We start from the raw sequence: 19,243 nt of genomic DNA on the forward strand, positions 1-19,243 counted from the left end.
ACTGAGTTAGTTTTCTATGAGAAAAATGTACATGCTTCCATAAAATCTTGTCTTACAAAAGGATTACAACAGGATTACAATAAGGGAAAAATTCTGATTATCTAATGCTGGGAAGAGCACAGGATGTAAGAGACTGATGATGGTAATAAAATTAAGTATTTTGTAAAAACACATGCTAACGGCAAAATCTGCATGTGCATTAGGAAAAATCTACCAGTGATTCCCATCACCCACCTCTGTAAAGGGTAGTCTCTCTAAAAACCTTCTCAAAACTCCATTTTTGTATTTAAAAAAATTTTAAGACATATCCTCTCTTTTCTTTATCTTGAGATATGCAAACAAAAGACCAGGATCAGGGACAAGAACAGGGAAAGGGAAATTATTTTTCATCTTTCCCAGTTTTCCAACTACAAAATAACTTTGCTGCTCTAAACTTACCATGTGAAAAATAAGCATAGCACAAATCTCACCACTGTAAAATATCAGGGAATAGTACAATTTCCTGGGGTGTGTTTCCAAAGTCTGGGCAGTGGCAAAAATTGCAGTTAATCAATTTCTCTTTATTAGGGAGTTACCTATTAGAAAACATACTGCATCATCTCTCAAATAAGCTCAACATAGGCAACTTTTCCTCAATTATTAAACCAAAACTGTTATTTTTTTTTAAAGATTTTATTTATTTGTCAGAGAGAGAGTGAGCGAGAGTGAGCACAGGCAGACAGAGTGGCAGGCAGAGTTAGAGGGAGAAGTAGGCTCCCTGCAGAGCAAGGAGCCCAATGTGGGACTCGATCCCAGGATGCTGGGATTATGACCTGAGCTGAAGGCAACTGCTTAACCAACTGAGCCACCAAGGCGTCCCCAAAACTGTTACTTTAAGCACCCATCGAAGAAAAAGGCTTTCAGGCACTTTGGTGGCTCAGTCGTTAAGTGTCTGCCTTAGGCTCAGGTTATGATCCCAGGGTCCAGGAACTGAGCCCCACATCGGGCTCCCTGCTGGGCAGGAAGACTGCTTCTCCCACTCCCACTCCCCCTGCTTGTATTCCCTCTCTTGCTGTCTCTGTCAAATAAATAAAAAAATATATAAAATAAAATAGCTTTCATACAGGCCATGTTGTTTAAAAAAAAAATGCATACACTGAGTGAATCACTTAGTGCAGTAAGATATTCATACTCTAAGAGAAATGAAAACTAAAATGGTGAGATAGCACATAACTCACTAAATGATATCTCACTAAATAGACAACATTTAGGAAAACACAAGTCTTTAGGACAAGTCTTTAGTAAAAATACCATTTGAGGGGGCTACAAAGAATACAGTTAAATTCAGTAAGATAAACATGCATATGATGCAGCTCAAATCTATAGTCAGAAAGATCACAGAAAAGTAAAACTAATTTTGCATTCCTGCAACTCTCTTTTAAAAAAATAATGAAATTTCAAATCTCCTTAAATAGCCTCAAGTAAATATCCAAAATTGTTATTCATAAATGTCTACCTACTTTCAAGTATGTTGCTGTATAGTTATGTCAGATAAATAGCTCAACATTAGTCTCCCAGCTAGTGGGACTCTCTGAAAAGATCTTTCCATTTATACATACGGAAAAAGCCAAAAACACGAAATGATTCTGCAGGATAAAAGAGTCAAGATTTGTGACATCTTGTGCTTTATAAAATTTTGTTAAAAACTTTCATTTCAAATAGGTCTCACTTCTCTATTTCTCATTTGAAAAATATTTTTGTATCATAAAAATATTAAGTTAAACTGTGATAAGCTTTTACATCCTTAGGTAAATCATTACCACTAAAATGGCAGTTAATTTGAATTCTAACTACTGTATCTACTACTAAATCAATGATCTTAGATCAAATAACTTCAAAATGAGGATACCACTTTCTTCATTATCCCCCTCATGGAACCTGACAAAAAAAATAAGTAGGACATTTTCCTTAAACTATTGCAAATATTAAAGAAAAACAGAAAAAAAACATAAGAAAGTAGGTATTTCTCCTAAGATGAAATGATATGTGACTACAGTACATGAATAAAGTAAACAAATGATGTTATTTGGCATTTAAAGAACAAGTTCATGATTCCAAAAGACTTCAGCAGGAAAGCAGGTAAACTAAACACTGAGGATTGATGGAAGAATGAATAACAGTTACTACATACTTAAATTCAATATAGTGATATTTTGAGTTTCCTAGACTATGTTAACACTGTCAAACACAACACAATGTGATTTATGCATGGAAAAGAGAAGAATCACTCAAAACTTCAATATCAAATTGGCATGTTTTGATTCATGATTTTTAACTTTCAAATAATTGTTCATTATAGGCACTTAAGAACGCAGCACTGAAAAGTGAGGCAAAAACCTAAGATTGAGCGTAAAAACCTAAATTTGCACTTTACCTCTGCTACTACTTTTGAAAGTCACATTAAAATCTCCGAGCATTAATTTCCTTATCTTTGAAAGGATCTCTGTAGTCACGAGGACTCTATAGGTCCTAGCTATAAAATATATTGTTTTTAAAATTATAATAAAATACAAAAGTAAAATCACTGTCTAGGGCCAAGTACAGATGAAAAAACGAGACTGAATCACAATCCTACCCTAACTACTAACCCCACTGTCTCCCAACTCATCTTCTCAATTTCCCCCTTCAGGAATACACAGATGTTATAGTACAGTCCACTGATGAAAAAAGAAAATTCCTATCAAACAACCAGTTAAAGAAAGACTTCACTTAAATGTGGGAAAAAGGAAAAAATACCTCGTAAGAAACTTTACTAAACATATTCAAGACTTCTAAGAGAAAAAATTCAATCATACTAAAAGATACAAAGATAAGCTATGTTCTTGGATAGGAAGATTTTATATCATAAAAACAATTTATTCATTTAAAACTAAGCCAATTTATTTTTTTTTAAATTTTATTTATTTATTTGACAGAGATCACAAATAGGCAAAGAGGCAGGCAGAGAGAGAGGGAGAGGCAAGCTCCCTGCTGAGCAGAGAGCCCAACGTGGGGCTCAATCCCAGGACCCTGAGATAATGACTTGAGCAGAAGGCAGAGGCTTTAACCCACTGAGCCACCTCGGTACCCCCCAAACTAAGCCAATTTACAAAGAAATCGTTGTTTTTAGACTAGGCAAGTCAATCCTAATGTTCATCTGGGGATAGTAGAAAGGGAAAGGAGTATTCACAAAAACTCTGAAATCATGCAGAAGCAGCACATGTATATACACATACAAACGGGACCAAAAATAAAGTTCAAAAAATACATAGGGTAATACATACAGGAGTGTAATATATAAAGGCAGTATTTCAAATCAAAAGAAAAAGATGGATTACTCCATAAATGTCACTGGAATTTTGGGTAGCAAGACAGAAAAGAATAAAGTTAGAGCCACACCTCATACTATATAAGAGGATATTCCAAATAGAGCAAAGATTTAAATGTAAAAAATGTAACCACAGGTACACAGACATTGGGAAACAGTTTGGCAATTTCTCACAAAGCTAACCATAGTCTTCCAAATGATCCAGCAAACATGTTCCTAGGTATTTACCCAAATGAGTTGAAAGCCTAAGTCCACACACGCAAAACCTATACACGAAATGTATTTCATAGCAGCTCTACTCACAGTTACCAAAACCTGACCGGAATCTAGATGTCCTTCAATAGGTGGATGAACAAACAAACTATAGTACATCTATATACTGGAATATTATTCATAAATAAAAAGAAACAAGGTATCAAGCCATGAAAGGACACAGATGAAGCTTAAAGGCATTTTGCTAAGTAAAAGGCATTCTGTGTTAAGCGAAGACAATCTGAAAAGGCTATATATAGGATCTTAATTATACAACATTTTGATAAAAGCAACATTAAAGAAGCAACAAAAAACAAACAATGGTTGTCAGAGGTTAAAAGAGAGGGAGGAGAAGAATGAGTATGTGGAGCAAAGAACATTTTTTAAATGGTGAAGCTATTCTCTGTGATACTATAATGATAGATACTTATCATTAAAGGCTTGTCAAAATCCATAAAACTGTATAGTACAAAATACGTTTTAATGGGAACAATGGGTTTCTGTTAATAATAGTGTATCAATATATTGGTTCATTACTTATTAACACATGTACCACACAATATAAGATGTTAATAATAGCAGTATATGAGCAGTAGGGTGGGTATTAGAATTCTTTACACTGTCCGCTCAATTTTTCTATAAATCTAAAACTGTATTTCAAAGTCTACTAATTATGAAACAAAAAAATGAAACCATAAAGAGAAAATGAGTTAATCCCACTAAACCCTTGAAGAGCGTAAGTTCTGTACCATTCAAATTAAGAAAAGACTGATGAATTTACCTGTATAAAAATTAAAAACTCCTAAATGAAAAACAACAAAGTAAAAAAAAATAATGTAATACACACACACACACACACACATACACACAAACTCAAATTATAGACAAGTATGTCCCTAATATATCAAGGACTACAAGAAATGAAAGGATACATACAGTTCACAGAAAAGGAAACAAAAATCTCTTAAACATAGAAAATGATGTTTAATCTTGCGAAGGGTAAGAGCCTTTGATTCAATGAAAGACTACCCAATGATGAGCCCAGGGTGATGTATGGAAGTGCTGAATTATTATACTGCACACCTAAAATAAATACAACACTGTACGTTAACTAACTGGAATTAAAATAAACACTTCAAAAAAACAACAACAATAACAAAGACTGGGACACCTGGGTGGTGCAGTGAGTTAAGGGGTCGACTCCTGGTTTTGGCTCAAGTTGTGATCTCAGGGCTGTGGCCTGAGTCCAGCTCTGCTCTAAGCACAGAATCTGCTTAAGATTCTCTCTTCCTCTGCCCTTCCTTGCCACCCCCCTTTCACCCCGCATATGCTATCTCTCTCTCTCTCAAATAAATAAATCTTTAGAAAATCAACCAACCAACCAACCGACCAACAAACAAACAAAAAACAAAAACAAAAACAAAGAGGAGCCCCTTCACCTGTATGCACAGGGTCAAAAGAGAGCCCCAACCACTCCTTCCTAGACTTCCAAGGTTCCATCTGCAAAGGTCAGAAGGAAGTCTTGGGCACCCAACTTTCTCTACTATACAAAGATTGAGAATTTGAGAACACATGCCTATTATTTCTATTTATACCAGTTCCTATGAAAAGCTCCAGACTATCCACCATTAATGAGCTCTACATATGCATTACTTTTCACCTTTTGAAACCTCCCCACTGTGTAGAATTCATAGTCCACTGTCAACAAAAGCCCCAATCCACAATTCTTGGGCGCTACAGAAATCTGGCTCTCCACCATCTTCCAGGGAGGATCTACTCCCACTCTACAGGTAGGTACAAGATATGGGTCTTCTTTGCCCCCTTTACTACTTTCAAATCATTCTCTCATCCTCTTCCTTAAAACAATCCAATTACCATCAAGCCACACTATCTTCTTACTGCATTTATTTAAAAAACCTTAAGTGGGGTGCCTAGGTAGCTCAGGCAGTTAAGTGTCCAACTCTTGATTTGGGCTCAGTCATTATCATCAGGTTGTTGAATCAGGCTCCATGTTGGGCTCCACGCTAGGCATGGATTGAGATTATCTCTCTCCTTCTCCCTCTGCCTCTCCCTCTTTATCTCTCTCTAAAAAAACAAAATAACAATAAAAACAAAAAAAAAAAACAAGAAACACTTCAATTACCCCTTCATCCCTCAATGATTTTAACTCCTTGCTCACTTTCACCCTCTCCAACATTACTCTTGTCTTAATTCTCAGAAATATTAATTTATTACTATATAAGTGATGTTCCTAACATCTTGGCTTCACAACTGCTATCCCACTTTATTAACTGTCATGGCCACATCCTAAACCATGCCATTACCAGTAAGTGAAAACCCTCTATAACCTCAATTTCAAGCATTCCAACTACCACTTCTACTTTTCTAACTCACTCACTCTCTTATACTCGATGCTCATTTAGAGCAACTCACCTGTGTTCCAGCTACTCTGCATCTTTGAAGATCCCAGCACCAAGCATTGTCTCTCTTGCAGGATTTGTGTAGATGTTATTTCCTCTGCCCCGGACCTGCTTTCAGCTCTTAGGTTCTTCTCAACTTTAAAATCATAAAAGTTATCCCTTCAAACTAGTCCTTCCCTACAACATCTAAGTAGGTCTCCCCTTCTATTCTCCACTAAAGCACTCTGATCACTATCTTCTTAGCCTGTTATCTGTCTACTTGTTTATTTCTACTTCCAGTAGACTGTCACCACAGCTGATGTCAAAGGCTTTGTTGTCTTACTTCCCACTGCATATACAGAACATGATATCCAGCCAGTACTGTTTTGTCAACTAAAAGAAAAAATGACTGGGATGCCTGATGGCTCAGTCCTTAAGCATCTGCCTTCAGCTCAGGTCATAATCCCAGGGTCCTGGAAATGAGCCCCACATGGGGCTCCCTGCTCAGCAGGAAGCCTGCTTTTCCCTCTCCCATTCCCCCTGCTTGTGTTCCCTCTCTTTCTTTGTCTCTCTCTGTCAAATAGATAAATAAAATCTTTTAAAAAAAGAAAAAAGAAAAAATGAATGATGCAGAGAGAATGAAACTAAAAATAAGTCCACAATGTAAAAAGTTAAAGAGACATGAAGATCAAGATCACACTTTACAAAAAATCCTTTAATTTTACCCCTGTTGGGATTTCCCTAAATTTAAATTATATTTAAACCTAAATATGAATGAGATTCCATTTGTAAACTGGAAAAACCTATACTACCTAGAGCTGCTATGATATTATAAATATAATGTTTCTAAGGACCTTAAACAAGACCTGGAAAATAATAAACCATCAATAAATGTTGGCTATTATTTTTTAAAGAGCACTTGAAACACTTTAAAAATTAAGGCCTATAAGTTGAAGATACAATTACAATTGGAAGAGATGTGTTTCTCTACCTGACTGAAGATGGCTGAGTAAAAGACTACTTTTCCTTTTAAAAAAAAATCTGGAAATATTCTTTTAAACTCCAGTTGAAAAACAGAAATAGTTACAGCCCAAGTTCAAGACAAGACAGATAAAATGAAAAGCATTTTTAGCCAACTCTTTTCCAAAGGTTTATATTTGTATTTTTGACAAAATGACTACCATTAGTTCTTCTAGTTCTACAGGAATAAATCTAATAATCTAATAAATCTAATAATCTAATCTAAACAGATCCCTTAAACAAGTAAAGAAAAAAGTTGTATCGCGTTTTCCACATTCAGTCAACTATATCTCTGTCCAAAGCTAAGCAAAGACAGTTCAGCTATAAAATAATAGCACAAATTAATCTAGATGTCAATTAGAGACCTTTAATTTTAGCTTGTTATTGTGGATAATCAACACCTACCCTTACATTTATTTTTCACATGAGAATATAAGCAAATCAATTAAAACTAACAAACAAAAGCTATTCATTATGTGAAGACATGTTAAAGAAAACTGTTAGCATCATTTTCAAAGTTCTCTTGATTCTAAACAAACAGACTTTTCAGTCCATCATATGACCTCATTGGCTAGGCATTTTTCAGTACTTACTCATACACTGGAATTGCACAGTAAAAGTCATGTGAATATCCTAGGAAGTCAGAAAAAATTTTCAGAATGTTCTTTACAGTTTCAAGTCCAGCATATTCAAACATTTCAGGCTCAGAAAAAAATCTCTAACCTATATAAAGCAAATAGTAACCACATCTACTAAGTTTCCTGAGACTGATATAGTTATTTGTAGTTATTAAGTAAATGATTTTAGTTAATAATTATTATTTAAGTGTGGTAATATTCTACATGCTACTAATCAAAACTCATGTTAAGCTAGAAAATTATATCTAAACTTGTCGATGTAATGACCAGTGCACTGCTAACAGACATTAAAAGAAATGTATTTCTAAGGCCATCAGGATATATTAATGAATTAACTAATTACCGTGTATATATAATATGCTTATTATATATGAATGGAAAATAACTTCATATTTCTGTCAAGAAACAATGCAAAGATACAAAAGGAACAAAAGCAGTTATCTATAGAGGATGGGACAGAAAAACAGGGATAGGAGTTAGACTTGTCCATGTTCATCTTTTCAAGCTGTTTTAATTTTTGAGCCATATAAATATAAATCTATATTTAAATCAAAAAGTACATATTTTATATAAGAATAAGTATTTCCTGAAATCAACAAATATAAATACACTCACACATATGTGCATATGGTTTAAAGAACAGAACAATAAAACTTTTAAAAGAGAAAGAATTAAAGGAACGTTTTTCAAAACACTGGAAGCCATGTTTCTGGGTCACAGTTCTGACTAAATAAAATTTCACAATAATGGCTCCTTTTCTTCCCTTTAAAACTTGAGAATATTTTCCAAACTACAACTCTAAAATAGACGATGCTTACAAAAAAAAAGAAGAAGAAGAAGAAAAGGCCAAACAATCTGGAGGGTCAGAGTAAGAAAGGCTTGACAGAAATTATTTTATTTATGCACTAAATAATTCCACAATATACTGATAGTTACAAATCATTTTGATAAAAATACCAAAGCTTACAGAAAAAGAAAAGCTTTTCCTCAAGTTGCCTCCACAATCTCCAAATCCACCTATTTAAATGGATTTGTACATTTTATAAAATTAGATTAAAACCAAATGGTAATCCTTTAAAAAAAAAAAATCTACACTGTTGCCTAGTACACAAATAACTTTATGAATGCATTCCAATCTATAACTTCCCTCTACTTCAACCTACCCTACCCAAATCTGTTTCAGGAAAATACACATCACATGGGTATGGTTTCAGGAACACCCTCTCACACCAAGGGCATTTCTCAGTCTTCTCTAAAGCACATCAGGTACCTAGAATACCTCACTGACAACCTAAAGTAATGTTCAATATTCTTATGCTATCATCAGCAACCCATAACTAAACATATGTATGCAGGTTCCTAGAAAACATAAACCAAATCTCCGCAAGTTCTCTATATAAATTAATTACAAAATGATTTCAAAGATTAGAAACAAACTATGAGTGGTTACCAGATACTGGCAGGGGGAGGGGGTGGTGGTAAGGAGTTGTCTAGTAAGCAGAGTTTCAGTTGGGGATGATGCAAGGTACTAGAAGTGATAACTTCTGATGATAACCCCACAACAATGTAAATGTACTGAATGTCACAAACATGTCACAAAATGTTTAAAGTCATAAATTTTATTCTATATATATTTTACCACAATAAAAATAAATAAGCAAACAAAAGAAGTATTACAAACACCACCCCACCATAAGTATCCCACAGTTTACTGTTCACCTGAAAAGCACCTTCATAATTTTCTACTACTAAGTTGATCTGAGAATACCTAATGCAACTGTTATTTTTTAAAAGCTCGGTAATATTAGAATAGTGTCTCAATTATTATTTAATCCTTTTCAAACAATTCTTTATTAACAAGAGCTATGGCAAGAGACTGCATTTATATAAACAAATAAATGCTTAGAAGTTAATTTAATGATTTAAAGGAACTAGAGAACAATAAATGTAAAAGGAGGAAAAATAAGTGGAAGGGAAAAAGGAAGAAAAGAGATAAAGGAAAAAACATAAAATAACAAAAAGAACTATACCTCATTATTTAGATCATCAAAGCTGAAAATCCTTCCTAATTCATAAACTTAGCAAAACATCAATTAAAACTCCCAAAAAATAACTGAAATATTAAGGAACATACTGATGAGAAGTATACAGTCTAAAATAAATTTGAAAAAAAAATAATCATGTACTAATCTAAATAAATAGGTACTATCAATACAATCTATTGATTCTAGATAAAAACAATGACAAATGGAGGGGGGACGGTGCCTGGGAGGTGAAGTCATTTAAGTGTCTGACTCCTGGTTTCAGCTCAGGTCTGACCTCAAGAGTAGTGAGATCAAGCCCCACATCAGGAGTGTAGAGTTGGCTTGGTTTTTTCTCTTCCTCTTCCTGTGCCCCGCCCCAACCCCTTTCCCTCTCTCTTTCACTCTCAAGTAAATAGATAAATCTTAAAAAAATGGAAAAGTTTTTTAACATTTAAAGGTCATTTTAAATATGAGGCCAATACTGGATGGACCTTATGCTAAGGGAAATAACTCATACAGATAAAGATAAATACTGTACGATTTCACGCACAAGTGGCATCTAATAAAACTGAACTCACAGAATGGTGGGATGGATGGTTGCCAGAGGTGGGGGGTGGCATGAGGTGAAGTGGGTGAAGGGGGTCAAAAGGTAAAAACTTCCAGCTTTAAGTAATGTAATGTACACCACGGACAGTATACTTACAATATAATATACTTAAAATTTTTAAGTACAGTACAATATACTTACAATTTTTATTCCTACATAGCAAATGAGGAAGATAAGATACCCAGTGTGACACAGCAAAGTGGTCAGAGCTAAGATGTGAACCCAGGCAGTCTCACTCCAGAGTCCCATGCTCTCGACTACTAAACTATCTAAACTAAACAAAACTACCACTAAACTGCACAACAAAAATTCACGGACCTTTTCATTCTACATATCTAAGTCTATCACATAGATATAAACTACTGTAACACACAACAAAATACAAGTAAGAATGATTATGATACAGTGCTTTGAGGATTCACACGACCATAATATGATTTGCTGTAAAGGGGATAAAGAAAGCTTTGTGGAAGAAATGATATGTATATCGGGCCTGGAAAGATATGAGAAAACAGAGACAGAAAATGGGAGAATAAAATACTTCACACTAAAGGAACACAATGACCAGAAGCATAAACTAAGGCAGAAAAGCACTGGCAACTGAAAGGCTTTTGTTGAAAAAAATGGTACTTAGCGGAAAAATAAATGAAAAATAAATGAGTCAGATGCCTAGAGGGAGGACAGACAACTCACTGCAGAAGCCAGGGTAGTAATATGGTCAGAGCTGTTACAGGGCAACTGGATATAAGAAGTGGATAGAAAAGAAATGGAAAGAACCGCCAGGAGGTGAATTCAATAGTCTACCTATGGTAAGGAAGGTCTCAAGTAAAGTGGGACCAACAGAAATAGAGAAAAAGGAAAAGATATACAGCACACAGTAGCTACTCAAATTCCAATTAAATTAAGGAACTAAAAGGGTCAGAAAGAGAAAGACTCAGTACACTAAAATGTAAAAACAACAAAGGAGATGGATGAGGCCACATTTAGAGGCCACATTTTGGGGAATCTGAAAAGGGCTCCATGTTACAAAAAGGCCTTGACTGAAGGGGCAGAAAGACCCTGAACACAAACAACCCTTGCCTGGTTTGGCCAGGTTCAAGAAGTTAACTGAGAAGACTTTATAATATCAACAGTCTGCGAAATATTTTGGAGACAGACTGACAGAATTTAGCAACAGTATTAATGTGGAGGTGACTCTGAGGTTTTAAGTGCAAATTAAATAATCTTGTCATTAACAGAGATAGGGAACAAAAGAGGGAAAGCAGGTTTAAAGCAAAAAGAGACAGGACTTCAGGTTTCTACATGGTGAGATCAAAGCTTATATAGTATGATACCCAGAAATAATGACGTGTTCCCAAGACTAGTGCTACAGTGAGAAAAATCAGAGCTGAAAATACAGATGTCACCCATATAAAGATAAACATAAGTTGTAAGATTTTTTTTTTTGGAAAAAAAAAAAGAATGTACTAGAAAAGAAAAAAGTATTAGAGGGAAAAAGAAAGAATCAAAGGAAGTTTAAGGAACTTCCTATATTTGGGACGACAGAGAGTCAAAGAAAGCATCATCAGAAGGTTAAGATTAGCACCACAAGAATCAAGTATGGGGCGCCCGGCTGACTCAGTTGGTGAAGCATGCAACTCTCGATCTCAGGGTTAGAAGTTCAAGCCCCATGTTGGAGTCCCATGTTGGATACAGAAGTTGCTTAAAAACAAAATCTTAAAAAAAAAAAAAAAAAAAAAGAATCAAGTGTAACACAGCAGTGTTCTCAAACATTTTTCACAGGGAAGTATACAAATTAGACAATATTTCTATGGCACAAAGGGGTAAATGAGGCTACTAAAATCAGATGTTATTAGCCCAGGAATTAAGGAAATTATTAATCTGTATACCAGTTAATCAACTTGCTGTATTGAAAGCTCTGTATGAACAAAAAGATTTACGCCAAAAAGTTTAAGATTATATTGTCCTGAACTGTCTTTCTATAGTCATCGCTTAGGTAGAATACTGCAGAAATGACAATGAAGAACTGAAAAATAACGATGAAACTTGAGAAATCACTTAACTGAGAAATCACTAACGGTTTTAAAAGTCAGTGGAAAAAGCTAGACTTTGGGAAGCAACTCGGACAAGGGTTTAATTAAAATATCAACATGGTTACCAGTCATGTTACCCTAATTGGTTACAGAGAGTAATTTAAATGGAATGATTCCTCAAATCTTGCTAGCAAAGAAGTCCCTTTTTAAACTAATATACTTTACCTTCTAACTCTCATTTTATTCATGTTAATAAAGAGAATCAATAAAGCTCCTCTGAAACTTTGCAACACTTACCCAGTTCGAGATTGACCGACTTTATCACAAATATCCAAAATAAGGCCCCAATCCTCAGCAGTATTCATCTCACTGGTTGCTTTCTCTGTGTATTATGAAAAGAAATTGCAGAAACATTATTTTTGAAAATCTTTAAGAGGTAAATAATCACATTTAAATGACTAAGTTGTGATAAGAAATCAGAATAGTTGCCAGTAGCCTGTTTAATGAGATGGTCAAGAACATCTTCAAAAGGGGTTAGGGGCACATTTACCACCTAGTAAAATAATTTTCCCCATATACATTTCAGATGCTTATTACTTAATATTAAGAAATAGCCCTGGAATTTAAGGAAATAAAATAAAAAATAAAAAATAAAAAAAACAGATGAACATAGAAGGGAAGGGAAAGTTAAAAAAAAAAGATGAAAACAGACAGAGGCAAACTATAAGAGATGTAACTACAGGGAAGAAACGGAGAGCTGCTGGTGATGAGGTGGGGGGATGGGGTCAGTGGGTGATGGTCATTTAAGGAGGGCACTTGATGAGCACTTGGTGTTATAAGCAACTGATGAGCCACAAAATTCTACCCCTGAAACTAATAATATATTATATGTTAACTAAGTTGAATTAAAATAAAAAATTTAAAAAAATAAAAAATTAAAAAACCTTTAGAAAGGGAAAAAAGGAAATATGCCACTGATGGGACACCTGGGTGGCTCAGCTGGTTAATCATCTGACTCTTGATATCGGCTCAGGTCTTGATTCAGGGCCCTAACATTGAGCCCCATGCCTAATTCCCCACTCAGTGCAGAGAGTCTGCTTGTCCCTCTCCCTCTGCTCCTCCCCCCCACACTCCCCTCAAATAAATAAATAAATAAAATCTTAAAAAAGAGAAATAAGCCATTGATACTTATTTATAAAAAAAAAACAAAAACAAGAAACTACATACAGGTCTATTCCCTTCCCCACGAAGAAAGAAGAAATACTTTCACTATCAAGTAATTCTTAACTTTACCTGCCAATGAAGAAACATGACAAGGCACAAATCTCTACCAAAATGTTTCCGGTAATTAACTAATTATATGATTTTGTTGATTTTCATGTGTGACATGGGAAAGGAGGAAAACGAAAAGAAACTAAGCTTTAACTGAGTATTTTCCATTAAATAAAAACTTAACAGAGGCACCTGAGTGGCTCAGGGGGTTAAAACCTCTGCCTTCAACTTTCTTTTCATTTTCCATAACCAGAAATAACACCAACAACCAGTACCACAGATCTAAGCTGAAACAGACAAACTGCTGAAGGCTAAGTGTGCACAATTCTGGAAGCTAAAATCCAAAAGGGCCCAGACACAGGGGATTTCCCACATTTTTGTAATTTTATTTTTATGAGCAGGATCTCACGGTAATATCAGAGAAAACTTTCTATTTTTCAGCAAAGGGAGGAGGACAATAACTATTGTGAGATACACCAGAGCATTCTCTTCTTAACAAGGCAACTTGTTAAGCACCTGACCAACTAGGGTTTTACCAGAGATTAATCTACCTGGGGTAAAGGAAATGCCCAACTCCAGCCTGTTTCACCCTTCCATATATAAGGGGAATACCCAACTTCAGCTCAGCTAGTCATCTTCTCACACCTAAGAGAGGGGAAAAACTGAGAAGCATGTGAGAAATTCACACCCTACGGGCAGAGGCTCACTTTAAAAGACTGAGAGCGGGGCGCCTGGGTGGCTCAGTGGGTTGACCCTCTGCCTTCAGCTCAGGTCAGGTCTCAGGGTCCTGGGATCGAGCCCCGCATCGGGCTCTCTGCTCGGCGGGAAGCCTGCTTCCCCTTCTCACTCTGCCTGCCTCTCTGCCTACTTGAGCTCGCTCGCTCTCTCTCTCTCTCTCTCTCTATCAAATAAATAAATAAATAAATAATCTTTTTTATAAATAAATAAATAAAAGACTGAGACTTAATCACCACTATATATCACTTCCTACCTAACGCCTTACTATTGTGCTATTAAAGGATGGTGGGTTGTTGTTGTTGTTTTTGAAGGATGGTGTTTCTTTTATCAGTACATCATGTCTAGCTTTCAACAAGCCACATTATAAGGCAAAAAAACACAATATGAAGAGTAAGCATCAGAACCAGATACACACATGACAGAAATGTTGGGGTTATCAGATGAGAGTTTTAGAAGCTATAACTAATAACACTAATGGAAATAGGAGATAGCAGGCAAGAACAGATAAAGAAAGTGAGCACAGAAATGGAAATTCTAAAAAAGAATCATAAGAATCATAAAGAAATACTAGAGATCAAAAATGAACACCTGCGACGCACTCAACAGCAGACAGAAACAGCTAAAGACTCTCCAGACTTGCACATGTATCAGTAGGAACTTCCAAAACTGAAAAGTGAAGGAAAAAAAAATGACCAGAAATAAAACAAAAACAAAAACCAAAACCCAGCAACAGATTATCCAAGAACTGCGGGAAATTACAAAAAGTAATGGACAGAAGAAACAGAATACCTAAAGCAAAAACAACTCAACATTGCCCCAAATTGGTGGGAGACATCAAACCACAGGTCTGGTGAACTCCAAGAATACCAAGCACAACAAGTACCAAAAAAAAAAAAAAAAAAAAAACCACTACACCTAGGTATACCATTTTCAAACTGCAAAAAATCAATGCTAAAGAAAAAAATGGGGGGAAAAAAAAAAGCCAGCAAAAGAAGAACCACCTTATCTATACCGGAGCAAACATAAGAATTACATCTGACATCTCAGAATGCATGCAACCAAGGAGGAAATGGAATGAAGTAGTGTTGAGCAAAAATAACCACCAACCTATTACGTACCCTGTGAAATTACTCTTCAAAAGGAAAGAAGAAATAAAGACTTTCTCAAACAAAAAACCATTAAGGAAATTTGTTGCCAACAAACGGACCTTGCCAAAAAAAAAAAATGTTTATAAAAAAGTCCTTCAGAGAGAAGAAAATGATATAGGAGGTGTGAGTTTCCACATAAGCGAAATAAATGACAGCAAGGATCTCAGGAACAGGAGAGAAGAAGTAGGAATATTTTGTTATTCATTTCACTTGTCTGCACTACCAATGAAGCGGTATAATGTTATTTGAAAATGGATTTGGACTACTTCTAAATGTACATTGCAGACTCTAGAGCAACCACTAAAAACAACAAAAACAGAAATATAATTAATATGCTACAAAAGAAAAAAGACTGAATCGTATGAAACGCTCCATTAAAAGCACGAATGAAAAAAAAGAGTGGAAGAAAAAATAGGAACAAAGAACAAAGGCTACAACTAGAAAACTGTAACATTGGATATGGTAGATACTAATCCAACAATATCAATAATCAGTTTAAACATCAGTGGTCTAAATACAAATATTGCTGGAGTGATCAAAACACAAAATGCAATTCTATATTGTCTAGAGGAAACCCACTTTAAATATAAAGACATACATTTAAAAGTAAAGAGATGGAGAAAGATAACAATGCCAACACCAATTAAAAGAAAGTGGGAATAGCTATATTAATTTCAGACAGAGCAGATTTTGGAGCAAGGCAAGTTTTCAGGAATAGAGGCATTACATAAAGCAAAGGGGTGCTCAGCTTTGGCTTTGGCTCAGGTCATGATCCCGGGGTCCTGGGATAGAGCCACCATCGGTCTCCCTGCTCCATAGGGAGCCTGTTTCTCCCTCTCCCTTTTACTCTGTGCTGTCTCTCCCTCTCTTGCTCTCTTTCAAACAAACAGACAAATAAATAAATAAAATCTTTTAAAAAGTTAAAAATAAAATCGCTAACATAAGCTTCTACTTTAGGAAACCAGGAGAATGAATCAAATCCAAATTAAGCAGACGAAAAGAAGTACAGCAGAAATCAGTGAAATTGCAAACAGAAAATACAGAAAAAATCAACAAACCAAAAGTTGGTTCTTTGAAAATATCAATAAAATTGACAGATGGTTGAAAAGAAAAAAAGAAAGGAAGGAAGATACAAACTACTAATATCAGAATGAAAGAAAAAATATCACTAACGGATCTCATGGCCATTAAAAGGATATTATATGAACATTAAAATGGCTCAGTGATATTGATGGGATCATGGAAACCTCCAATTTACAGCCAATCAATATGAAGCATAGGACATATCCTGACCTTTGACTAGCATCCGAAGTCGACACTAAGGGCAATCTTATGGGACTGAGCCCTAAACCTGTGGGATCTGACACTTTCTAGTTAGACAGATAGTATCAGAAGTGAGTTAAATTTGAGGGACACTGGTCACTGAGAATTAGAGAACTGCTCAATGGTACTGGGAAAACACACATTAGAATTATGAACTCTATGCCCACAAATGTGATAACCTACATAAAATGGATCAATTCCTTGAAAAACGCATCTGTCAAAATACAAAGATAGACAATCTGAAGAGGCCTATATCTATTAAAGAAATTAAACCAATAATTAATAATCTTCCAAAACAGACAGCATCGGGCACAGAGGTTAATGGTAATTTCTACCAAACATGTAATGAAGAAATTATACCAATTATCTACAATCTCATCTAGAGGACAGAAGCAGAAAATACTTCTGTTCTATGAGAGCAACATTACCCTAGTACCAAAACCAAAGACATTATTAGGAAAGAAAACTATAGACGAACACAGATGCAAAAATCCTTAACAAAATATTAGACAAAACAAATCCAACAAAATAAAAAAAGAATTCTAAATCACAACCAAATGGGATTTATCTCAGGTAAGCAATGCTGGCTCTGTACTCAAAAATCAATAAATGCAATCCATCTCATCAACAGCTAGAGAAGAAAAATCACATGATCTTATTAAAAAACTCAGAAAAAGCATCTGACAAAGCCCAACAACTCATGATAAAAATTCTCAGCAAACTAGGGATAACAAGGAACTTCCTCAAGTTGATAAAGAACATCTACAAAATGTCTACAGCTAATATTTTTAATGGTGAGAAACTAGTAGAAGTTTACCACTAAGATCAGAAATAAGGCAAGGGTGTCTTCTCGCACCATACCTTTTCACCAGCATACTGGAAGTCCTAGCTAATGCAAACGTATGAGATAAATACATAAAAGGTGCAAAGATTAGGAAAGAAGAAATAAACTTGTTTTTCCTCACAGATAGCATGTTCATTTATGTAAAAAACCCAAAAATATCAACAAGAAAAAACTGGAACTAAAAAATGAGGGGTGCCTGGGTGGCTTAGTCAGTTAAGCCTCCAACTCTTGGTATTGGCTCAGGACATGATCTCAGGGGCTGGAAAAGACCAGCCACTAACCCTGCTCAGCAAGGAGTCTGCTTTCCCTCTCCTTCTCCCTATGTTCCTCTCCCCTCACTCCTGCACTCTAAGTAAATAAATAAATCTTTTTAAAAAATGATTTTGGGGGTGCCTGGGTGGCTCAGTGGGTTAAAGCCTCTGCCTTCGGCTCAGGTCATGATCTCAGGGTCCTGGAATGGAGCCCCACATGGGACTCTCTGCTCAGCAGGGAGCCCGCTTCCTCCTCTCTCTCTCTGCCTGTTTCTCTGTGATCTCCATCTGTCAAATAAATAAATAAAATCATTTAAAAAAAATGATTTTGGCAAAATTGTACAATACAAGGTTGACTGTAGAAAAGTCAGCAACTTTCCTATATATTTAACAAACAACTGTAATTTTAAATTAAAAACACAATGCCATTTACATTAGCACTCAAATAAAATACTTAGGTATAAATCTACAAAATACATATAAAATCTATATGAGGAAAACTACAAAATCGTGATGAAAGAAATCAAAGAATTAAATAAATGGAAAGATATTCCATGTTCATGGATGTCTACTGAAGCTTTATTCATAATCACCAAAACTTGGAAGCAAACGTGGTATCCTTCAGTAGGTGAAGGGATAAACTAAGGTACATGAAAACAGTGAAATGTTATTCGGTGCTTAAAAAAAAAAAAAAAGAACTAACAAGCCATGAAAAGACAAGAAAACTTGAAAACTTTAGAGGCACATTAAGCAAAAGAAGCCAATCTGAAACGCTAAATAATGCATGTTTCTAACCATATAACATTCTAGAAAAGTAAAAATTAATTAATTAGTTAATTAATTAATTCAGTGGTTGCCAGGGGTTGGAGGGAGGACAAGATGAACAGGTGGACCACAGGATTTGCCACGCAGTGAAACCATGCTGTTTACAATGGTAAACACGTTGTTACATATTTGTCAAAACCCTTAGAAGATAAAACAACAGTGAATGCTAATGTAAGCTATGGACTCTGGGTGGTGATGATGGGGATATCTGGGTTAATAGATTATAACAAATACACTACTCTGGTGCAGGATCCTGATACTGGGGAAACTCCTGCGTATGTGGGGATAGGAGAGATACAGGAAATCTCTGTACCTTCTGCTTAATTTTTCTGTGTATCTAAAACTCTTCTAAAAAATAAAGTCCATTTTTTAAAATAAAGGAATTAAGCAACTGTGTGAATGCTGATACCTGCTGTTCAGAAAAGAAACAAATAATATATTATATATTAATAAAAAATTAAAATTAAAAAAATAGTTAATTTAAAAAAAAAACAGGGTTAACATAGAGGGCTGACTGGTATTC

The 19,243-nt window shown here is 35.2% G+C and overlaps 1 protein-coding gene across 7 annotated transcripts in view; it reads right to left on the reverse strand.

The window, feature by feature from the left end:
- The window catches only part of STAM (signal transducing adaptor molecule), a 107,645-nt gene that overhangs the window by 56,343 nt on the left and 32,059 nt on the right, over positions 1–19,243 (reverse strand). For 4 of the 7 annotated variants that reach the window (XM_045085026.1, XM_045085025.1, XM_045085028.1 and 1 more), the window contains one exon: positions 12,617–12,701. The exons of 1 other annotated variant lie outside the window; for it this stretch is intronic. In XM_045085026.1, coding sequence (XP_044940961.1) covers positions 12,617–12,684 — 68 coding nt within the window. In that variant the 5' untranslated portion in view covers positions 12,685–12,701. Of the gene's footprint in view, positions 1–6,031; positions 6,347–7,610; positions 7,651–12,616; positions 12,702–19,243 lie in introns of those variants that run through there. 2 more of the 7 variants (XM_045085029.1, XM_045085031.1) reach the window with 2 other exon arrangements.

The sequence above is a fragment of the Mustela putorius genome, unplaced genomic scaffold (assembly GCF_011764305.1).
Source record: "Mustela putorius furo isolate JIRA1106 unplaced genomic scaffold, ASM1176430v1.1 tig00000827_pilon_pilon_pilon, whole genome shotgun sequence".
Taxonomy (NCBI): domain Eukaryota; kingdom Metazoa; phylum Chordata; class Mammalia; order Carnivora; family Mustelidae; genus Mustela; species Mustela putorius.